Source organism: Pteropus alecto, unplaced genomic scaffold (assembly GCF_000325575.1).
Source record: "Pteropus alecto unplaced genomic scaffold, ASM32557v1 scaffold21, whole genome shotgun sequence".
In the NCBI taxonomy this organism is placed as follows: Eukaryota; Metazoa; Chordata; class Mammalia; order Chiroptera; family Pteropodidae; genus Pteropus; species Pteropus alecto.
The window spans coordinates 1,757,677-1,768,058 of NW_006436282.1; the positions used below are offsets into that span (position 1 = coordinate 1,757,677).

Here is a 10,382-nt window from a genome sequence, read left to right on the forward strand (position 1 = left end):
TAGACAATTCTGAATTAAAACCCTGGTTCTTCTACTTTCTAGTTGAGGATTTTGGATAAGTAATTTCAACTCTTTAAACCTCAGGTTTTTCATGTATAAATGGGAGATTAAGATGAACTATTATATGAATATTTAAAATCACTTAGATCAAAGATGAGCATATAGAAGAAAACCTAATACATGTCCTCTATTATTATAAGCCTTGTAGACTTCCTATAGTCAAAAAACTTAAGTATTAAAAAATCCCTGACATGAAACCTCATCTTCCCACCTTCTGGAGAATAGTCATACTGATTTCTTCACCTGAAATGTCCCCTCACTTCATCTCGTTTCAGCTTTTTGAAATCCCACTCCTCTTCTGAGGCTCACTAAAAACAATCTCTTCTGTCCCTCATTCCATCCCAAGCATTTTGTCTATCTCTTAAACATCACTTTGCTTTCTCTTATTATAATTTGTATGGCTGTCTTAATCTCAATGGTATAACGTAAATTTCCTAAGCCAAAGGTTTTATTCATCTTTGAAACTGCCATTAGAACTAATGAGTGTCTACAATTTAATTGACTTAATAAGTGTTTAATTCAATTAAAAGCAGACAAGGACAGCACTTTCTATATTGCATAATTCAGAATTCTTATTGGTTTATTAATTAAATCAACAGTAGGCTACAATTCCTTTTGCTTAAAAATACAGCTTGTCTGCAGAATTTTGAGTAAGATAAAAATCATAGGAAGGAAGTATAGAGAAAGATGATCCATGAAGAAGGAAATGAAATCATGACTGTCCCACAGCCTATACAACTACAGGTGGCAGTGAGTGATTCTGTTTTTCCTCCCAGAAGTTATTTCAGGACCACAGATGGCTAGGGTAAATGGAATGAGGTAAAAACTACAGGGAAACAAAAAAATATGCCAGGCATAACCTTAGCATTTGGCTCTTCAACAAAACTTTCTGATATCATTAGTGAGAAAGGATAAAGTATACAAACTATATCATTTGAGATGCATGCACTTTGAGGGTGTTTAGTATACATAGGTGACTTGAAACTTTAGCAAGAAAAAAATCTCATGGTTATTTTCATTTGGATTAATTCGATTTTAGCTACATTTCAAGACAAGGCTAATATCAAACTTTCTAAATTCTTAAAAGAATGTATTAACATGAGGAAAATAATGAACTGAGTAATGAGAATGACCAATTAGATGTGATGGAAGTTAAAGTCTTTTATGAACAGATTTGATAAATCATTTTGATATCATGAATTATTAGTTGTTGAGTAAACCAGAGAATCGGGTATATATAGGTCATCTTGTGACTTCACATTAACTCCATCAAAAAAGGAATCTTATGCACATAGTTACATAGAATGGGGGAGTTCCTGAAAGTTTCCACATTGTAATAAATTGAACCAGATATAAAATGAAACAAGAGTACATGAGATGTGTGTTAAATATTTTCCTTAAAGAAATCATTATTTAAATGGCCTAAACAGTCACCGTTTATTTTATAAATTTTATAGAAGCAGAATTTGGGAAGTAACTTAGTTTATTTACACCGACAAAATAAAGATAGGGAGAATCCATGTCTTGCAAAAATCACTAGATAAAATAAAACCAGAATCCTGGTCTTTTTTGAGTTCGTGTTAGTATTAAATCAACTCCAATATGACTGCTCTCAAAATTTTCTTAGAGTTTTCTTTATAGAGATTTTTAATAACATACTTAATAAATCAAGAAAAATTGTCAAAGAATTGTTTTTTCTTGTTTTATATGCTAAGGTAAATATTCATGATCTTTGCTTTCTATACTTTAAAAGTGAAAATAACCACATGGTTAATTTTATTTTTATTAAGCAGATTTCTTTTTTTTTTTTATTTTTAAAATGTAACCAATGTTTTATAATTTTTTTTCAGTTACAGTTGACATACAATATTATATTAATTTCAGGTGTACAACATAGTGATTAGCTATTTTTATAACTTAAAAAGTGATTACCTTGATAAGGCTAACACCCATCTGACACCATATATAGTTATTACAATATTATTGACTATATTTCCTATGCTGTACTTTACATCCTGTGACTGTTTTTATAACTGTCAATTTCTTTAAAACATTTGTCAAAAGACAGTGGGATAATAAAAGTTAACTTCTCATTACACTCATCATTTTCAGTGCAGAATAATTTCTACACGTACTATTTTGCATAATAACTTTTATTATAGGTAGTATATAAAATATATGTAAAAAGCTAACAGTACATTTGGATACAATTGATATGGATTTTTAAATTTGTTTATCCAAAAAGTTTTGTCGATAAAATATTTCTGCAAGAATATATGAGTGATTGCTTACCATAGTTGCTCTCTGGGCAGTAAATGCCAACCTTAGGGATAGTGGACTATGTGTGTGTGAGTGTGTGTGTGTGCATGTGTGTGTGTGTGTGTATGTGTGTGTTGTGTTTTCATTTTATCACTTAAAACCAAACAAGAACAAAACATTTTTCAGAATGCTGTGTAATCATGAGATTTTAGCATTTCCCAATTCATTTTAGTTTAATCGATTTACTTAATATAATATTAGCACATGCATTATATGCTAAGAATAAAACCTAAAAAAAAGTAGACTTATGTATTTCACCTCTAAGTCTCATAATACTATGCAAGAAGTTAAGGAACCATTATAGATTTATAAATATTTTTCACTGCATGCAACTAGATGATTTCACAGGGGAGAAATTTCCAGACCAAAATAATTCTATTTTTATGATTTGGAATATCTCACATTAATTTATTTAACCAACTTATTTAATTTGAATGCTGAGCTTATTTAATTTAGGCCACATTAAGTACTTTCACTAACTCACTTAAGCTATTTTTAACCAACCTTGTAAATTTAAGCTATTGGGAATCAAAAAAAAAATTCATGGGTTCCAGAGACAGATGTGAGATTTTGTCTCGGTTCGCCGCTTATGAGCAGAGAAAACAGCAGCTGATCCAGCTTCTCTGAGTCTGGGAAATCCGGGAACGCGTGTTATTTCTAATACTGAAGAAGAATCTCCTAAACAGTTTTCTTTGTGAAAGTGATTTATCAGATGTAGATACATAAATACAATGAGAATCTAAATATACCTTAGCTAATTCACCCCTCCCTTGCCCCATCACATTTTTCACAATTTAGAAAACCAAAATCCAGAAAAAAGTGACTTTTCCAGTGATGGCCAGTGTCAGAGTGGACTAGAACCCAGGAGTACTCATCAAGTAGCTCATTGTTTTTAACAAACAAAACCTCTGCTTACAAAACGGAAAGTGACTATGGGTATCTAAGGCCAAGTATCCTGAAATATTGAGTGAACGCCTCCACTCTTAACTTAAATTTGACTCTATAGGCAGTAGGTAAGGCCAGGAGAGAAAGAGAAACATCTCACTGCTTGGAGAATGTTTCTTAAATTTATGCTTTATTTTTCTCCTAGGCTTTTAAGCATCATTAACAGGGCTTTAGTTTATAGGAAAAGGGACAGTTTACACTGCACGTAAACATTTTCACATCAGACACTTTTCCTGGCTTTACAAAGTGACAGCTAGATGAATATTGCTTTCCAGAAAATGGAGAAACCAATGCTACATGAATCCACTGCCTTCATGCAAACAAGGTGCTCCAGCCAGGAATTCACAACCCTTGGTATCAGGTGTCACCCAAACTTTGGCAGATGGGGAGTGGAGAAAATCTGGTAATGTTAAGATTCCTGCTCTGTCTTCTCTAGTATCATCGCTTATTGGCCAATGATTAAAAGAAACTACGCTGAAAAAATTACAAACTCTGCTGTGGAGGATGTAGATGACTGTTTAATGCCAGAAAATGGCCCCGCAAATTGTAAGCAATATTCACATCCCAATCCCTTTTAATCCCCAAATGTGTAACTCCTTCCCAGGCATTTAACACACTGGATGGATAGACATAAACAGATGTGGTGGATGTTTCTGAGATCTCAGCTCAGTTTCATTTTCCTCTTGGGATTTAAGCGTCCACAGTTCCCACAATAATCGTATATAATTGGGGGAAAGTTACATGCTGTATATTTTTGAAACTCTTGGAAAGGTGAAGGGCCGTTATTTCCTGCGGTGCTGTGTCCTCCTTTTCTTGCTTTACAAACAAAACCCGGATATGACTTGGGAACGAAAAAAAAAAAAAAAAGGAACAAAAAGTAAAACTTTTGTTGTTTCTCTGGGAAAGTAGGCTAATGCAACCCTAACCCTTAGGCTCCAGCCCAGGCCGGTCCCCCGCGGGTGTGGTGGGGTCGGGAGCCAGGCCTCGGTCCAAGGTCCCCACCGGAGACCCGGCAGCGCGAAGCTTTTCAAGGTCCTTGGGACGCCTATCGAACTGAAAACCCATCCCAGGATCCCTGAGACAGGCCTTTCGGGGCTGTGGAGACCTGAGAAGGGAGAAGGAGAGAGAGAGAGAGAGAGAGAGACCAGGGTTTTAAGATTTTAGGCCGCTGGGCAGCTGGCGTGAGGGGACTGGCCGGAGGCAGCTGAGCCCTCGGGGCGCTGGGACCACCGCGCAGGAAGGCGGTCGCGTCAGGCGCCGGCGGGCGGGCGGGCGGGGTGTGCTGGCACAGCAGTCATTTTGGGAGGCGCCCTGGTTTGCAAGCACTACCAGCCGCTCCTCTTGCAGAGCTGTCCCCAAGCCCAATTCTGGGGTGAAGATGCCGGCCCTTCACATCGAAGATTTGCCAGAAAAGGAAAAGCTGAAGATGGAGGTTGAGCAGCTTCGCAAAGAAGTGAAGTTGCAGAGACAACAGGTAAATTGGCTGTCCCAGAATACTTCTTCCTCTGAAATGAAGGAGTCACCTTTTCCTGGTTTGTTACAGCAAAACAAATAATTTTTTGTTCTTGTTTTGTTTTGTTTTGTTTTGCACCTTTCCTTGCAGTAGGGCTTCTCCTTGAAGTGGTGCCTGGGAACTGCCACTTGGTGTGGGGAAATCATAGGAGGTGGAGGAGAGAGCAGGGATCAGATGAGCAAAGCCGTGTCTGAACATCTGAGGAGCCTAGAATTGGGGAAACAGACAAGAAATTTTGCCTGCTGTTAGTTGGTTGTGAAAACTCAAGCAGTAGGGAGAAGACAGATGGTTACTTAGTTCCTTGACCTTTTTAATTATGAGAAAGAATGGTATTTGAAAAGTTTTTCTAAAAATCACAATTTAAAATCTGAGATAACCTAGTTTTCAATTTCGCCAGGGCTTTCCAAAAGTAAGCAATGAGCAGTCCATTGGGACTTGGAAGCAAAACATTAGAATTGCTATCTTTAGTTATTAGTTATTCTCATCCCTTTATAATTTCCAGTTTATGTTTTATTAAGTAGGCTTAATGAACTAATACAGTAGTATCTGTATTTACTTATAAATTATTATACATATATTGAGGTGCATATGAAAATTCTTTTTAGTGATCATGATGAAAAATTTTTATACATTTCCAAACTGAATTACAAATTCAGTGCAAATATATGCCCATGTTCGGAAGTCTCCAGTGAAATTCGTTGGAGAGTTTGTAATTTTTACTTCAATTTCTTACTGGTATTAGGGGCCTTCATTTCTTTCTTTCTTCTCTCAATCAGGCAACCTGCAATAGGAAAATAGGTTTTTGGATAGATGTCTTTTTTTTTTTTTAAGGTAAAAGATCTAGTCCTTTCTCCATAGCAAGAAATATTTAAACTGATTTATTCCTCTATAGTTTAATTACAAAAAAAAATTAAGAAAAACAATGGAAATTAAGCAGGCATGGTAAATATGCTCGCTTAACCTTCCTATTCCAGAGATAGTAAATCTGTTCATGACAAGAATCTTGCACATTTTGAGCGATGTTTGGAAGATGCAGGCTTTTTGCGTTTTACTCTTTACATATTGCTTTCTAAAATTTAACCTTTCACTTCCAAATTCCTACTTTTCCTAAATTTTGGAGTACAAAGTCCTTTCTATCCATGTTATCCATGTTGAGAGTTTTTGTATCTTTAAAAATACTTCTGTGTTTAAGCGAGGAAGGAGTTATGGGACCCAACAAATAAGCTCATTTCTTGAAACTTTAAGGGACCCATTTTGTGTATGGCAAAGCCCACAGTACTGCATGTGTTGGCCACAGTGAACCTTCGAGGTTACATATTAAAGTTCCATATACTGAATATACTGAAGTGAAATTAGTGTTTGCAAAGTTGGAATATCTTAATATCTGGTATCAGTTTGCAGAAGGTATAGGAGAAAAAAGAGACAAGTGTGTTCTAGTAATTTAAAACTTCAAATTAGAAATTGGGCAGGACCTGGATGCAGCTGACTGTGTGGAAATTAAGGTATCATTCATTAGCAGGTCCTCCCTGCCAGCTCCCCAGCCTCCCTGTCTAGGACACACCCTGCTGGATCAGCTTTCCAACTTCAGAAACTCCAGTGTATGTCAAAAGGAGAGAAAATTTCAGAGATAGCCTTGGGAAATAGAGGGAGAGGCATCAAGTCCTAATAATAATATTCAAACATATTTTATGATGCACTTTGAGTTATAAAACATTAGTGTTGCAAACACTATGGCTCTTAGAGATCATTCAATCCTCATAATACTTGCAGGGATAAAAAAACCTGAATTCCAAGGAGGCTAACTAGCTCCTTGTTTAAGACCCCAGAGATCATGATAGGGCAGTTACTAAAACACAAATCTTCTGATGCTGGGTCCATTATTCTGTCAGTCAGTTGTCTGTGTCTGAGCCCTGTGTTCTGCTCAGGCCAAGGACACAAAATTCACAGGCTGAATTCTGGCTCCAGGCTGAGTTCTGGCCCCAGCTAATTGTCGTTCAAACATATCTTCTTCATCACAGAAGGAAATGCATCAGAGGAGTACTTATTCCCTTTGGAGGTTACAGATCTTTTTGGAAACCTGATGAAGAAATCTAAGAACAGATACAATTTAGAGGAACTTGAATCTTATTCATAAATTTCTTTGTGGCCACAGACCCCATGTTCAGGATACCTGCATCATCACTTCTGAGAATTCAGTTAAAGTGCACAAACTACGAGTATCAGCAAGAGTGGAGAGCAGGTGTTACCTGAGAGAATGGTACTTTAAAAGGTTTTATTTTGCCACATTTCAAGCCAGATAACTGCACCACCTCGTTTTAAATTTTAGGTCAGTGACCTCCACAATGGTGTGCAACAAATCTTTGGGGTGTGGGAATAAAATACTAAAATTTCTATTTTGGATTAATTCTAAATTTCATTTTAAAAATAGTTTCCAGGTTACATTTTATAATTATGCATAATGTATTAACATAGTAATATCTGCACTTATTTATAAGTAATCATTATATACATTTTATGATACGCAGGCAAACGTGTTTTAGTGGTCACCATTAAAACAAGTCGAAGATTACTAATCTAGATTATAAACTCAGTGGTAACATTTGCCTAGTTTTCAGAAGTCTCCATTGGAATTTGCTGGAGCTTCTATAATTTTTACTTCTAATTTCTTACTAGTAATGCAGGCCTTCATTAAGACACAAATCCTCTTTTTTTTTTTGAAGAAACTATTTAATCCTTTCTCCATTGCAGATAAAGTTTAAAATGAAATTATACATACACGAGAGTCTTAGATTAGCATAATAAGCCTTGTAAGTCTTTTATTATGATCACTGCCCACAAGCAACTAACGGGAAGGAATTCTGAGTGGTGACTCGGCAACGGGCAGCCATTCAGAGTCAGACTTTCTCCAGGGCTTCTTTCATTTTGTGAAATTGCAGAACATGGCACATACCCATAATAAGTGAGAATTTTGGCAGGACACACCCCAAAGCATTTGGAAATTTACTACTGCAATTTTTCATTAGCATGGAAAATTGAGAGCAAGATCTGTTTTAGTTCCTCAAATATTATGGACATGTCATTTCTGTGTTTTAGCAGAGGAAGGAAATCACATGAGACACAATGGATAGAAATTGCTTGGGATGGTCTATTTAATACAGTGACTTTCAAACTTTTGACCCTGATCATAGCAAGAAATACATTTTCCATAGATTGTACCATTCATTATATCATATATGAGCTGTGCTACACTCTAATTTTTATTCTCTTCTATTTTTATTTTTTAGAATTATTATTATTATTTTATTTATTTATTTTTTTTAGGCGAGGTATGCCTACAGCATCTGGTCTTCCTAGGTGGTCTCCCATCCAAGAACTAACCAGGCCCGATCCTGCTTAGCTTCTGAGATCAGACAGGATCAGGCACATTCAGGGTGGCATGGCCGTAGACAGAATTATTTTTTAATTATATTTTAGAATTATTTTTATTCTCTTCTGTTTCATTTTTTAAAATGCTGATTGTACCCAATTGCATTAACTTCACTAAAAGGTGGTGACAAAGTTTGAACAATCTTAACTCATTCTTTTTTTTTATTATCTTAAGGTCTCTAAATGTTCTGAAGAAATAAAGAACTACATCGAAGAACGTTCTGGAGAGGATCCTCTTGTGAAAGGAATTCCAGAAGACAAGAATCCCTTTAAAGAAAAAGGCAGCTGCATTATTTCATAAATAACTTGGGGAGAAACTTCATCTTCAGTGGAAGAACTAGCTTGTTTTAGTTTTCTGAAATAAATTCGACATGCCTTTTAAAGAAGGAAAAATTAAATGTAAAGGGGACTTTCGTAAGCACTTATATAGATATGATTTTGTATAAAAGCTATTTGCTTCTCATCTTTGCTCACTACCCACCCTTTTTAAGAGGGCAGAGAGTATCAAATGTACAGTTATGAATATAAGGACATTACTTGTGCATGACTCACCTCTTTCAGTATATTGCTTGATGCCTCAAATAAAGTTTTATCTCTGGAAAATGAGTGTTGGCAATTTAAGAAGGGTTTCTTTTTTTGCATTCACTTTTATATTTCTCCCCATAACCTTTTGAGTGTTTGGAACACATACCAAAAGATTGAGTGGTTTGATAGATCAGGTCTCCAATCCAGCTCTCTCTGCTTCAAACCTCTCAGGAGATTTACAGTGCTGAGTTCTGACTTCTGGAATTTTTTTCGATCTAACATTAACTATTGGGGAACTGAGTGAGTAAAAATCTCTGATGCTGACAGGAGACAAATGATTTGAGTCTGTAACCAGGCCAAACCACGCCTACATTAGCACTTTCCCAGTTTATCATCACAGATTTTGTTCAAAGTGTTCCAGCCTTGGTGGCCTTGGGAAAGGAGCGGGTTGGGGATGAGAAAGAGCACTTCCCAGGCCAGCTCTGTCTGTTCTCCAGGGAGCTGTATCTCCCACGTGATTCCCAGGTCTTGGGAGTGGTGACCCTCCAGTTCTGTGGCACTGCAGACACTTGGCTCTGCACCCACTCCTGCTAGCCTTTTCCAGCAGGCCTGGACAAGTATGCATCTCTCTTTTTTAAATTCTTTTTTTTTTAGATTACTATTTTTTTTTTTTAATTTATTTGTTAGTTATAGTTAGCATACAATATTATATTAGTTTTGATGCAGGCCAAGACAAATCACCCCAGGTGAGGACTTAAGTCTGCATTGAGAGAGAAGAGGGTCTTTGAAGGAACCCAGGAAAGCAAGCACATGCCAGAGTTAGAGACAAAAGGAAAGTTTATTAGGTAAGGAATATTGCTCTGTAGACAGAGTGTAGTCTCCTCTAAGAGACAGAGAATGAGCCCCCGAGCGTTTAAGGAATTGGGTTTATATGTGATTCTTAAGTTTCTATGAATTGCAGTTTAAAGACTGTTTTCCCGTTTTTCTTTGATAGTATGAGTATGCAGCAAGAAGGGCATGCTAGTAATCTCAGTCTTTGTTCTATGGGTTCCCCAAGGTCTGGCCTACGGAATGAATGGGTCAGTTTCTTTTGTGTAGAGTACGATTTAAACACTTTTCCTGTTTTCCTTTTGTTGTACAGGTAAGTAGTTTCTTAGTAATCCTAGCAGAAATCGTTTCCTATAGTCTGGCAGGAACACATTGTAGGCTTTGAGTGAAACCTGGTTTAACATTTAGTCAATTTATATCTCACATCTTCTCTATGTCAGTTTCAGGTATACAATATAGGGATTAGACACTTTTATACCTTATGAAGTGTAGTTCCCACCTCACACCGTACACATTATTATAATATTATCGACTATATTCTCTATGCTGTACTTTATAAATCCAATACTTTTTATAACTGGCAATTTGTATATCTTAAACAATTTCATCTTTTTCTCCCATGCCCCCCAACCCCTCTTCTATTTGAGGACCATCAAAGTGTTCTCTGTATCTATGAGTCCATTTCTGTTTTGTTTGTTAATTTATTTTGTTTTTTAGATTCCACATATAAGTGAAATCATACACTCTGTCTTATTTCACTTAGCAC

General features: G+C 36.3%; 1 protein-coding gene and 1 pseudogene across 1 annotated transcript; one reads left to right on the plus strand and one right to left on the minus strand.

Annotated features, from left to right (window-relative positions):
• The first annotated feature begins 4,587 nt into the window (after window positions 1-4,587).
• Window positions 4,588-8,869, plus strand: GNG11 (G protein subunit gamma 11). The gene is made up of 2 exons (XM_006911908.3): window positions 4,588-4,798; window positions 8,439-8,869. Exons 1-2 carry the CDS (start codon window positions 4,703-4,705, stop codon window positions 8,562-8,564), a joined length of 222 nt encoding a protein of 73 aa, XP_006911970.1. The 5' UTR covers window positions 4,588-4,702; the 3' UTR covers window positions 8,565-8,869.
• LOC112479770 lies at window positions 8,167-8,285 on the minus strand (annotated as a pseudogene).
• Window positions 8,870-10,382: the final 1,513 nt, after the last annotated feature.

Excerpts from the sequence above, each read along its gene's own strand:
- GNG11 (XM_006911908.3), top strand. The coding sequence starts at position 4,703 with ATGCCGGCCCTTCACATCGAAGATTTGCCAGAAAAGGAAAAGCTGAAG. Across the intron at positions 4,799-8,438 it reads TGAAGTTGCAGAGACAACAG|GTCTCTAAATGTTCTGAAGA; the intron begins GTAAATTGGCTG and ends TATTATCTTAAG.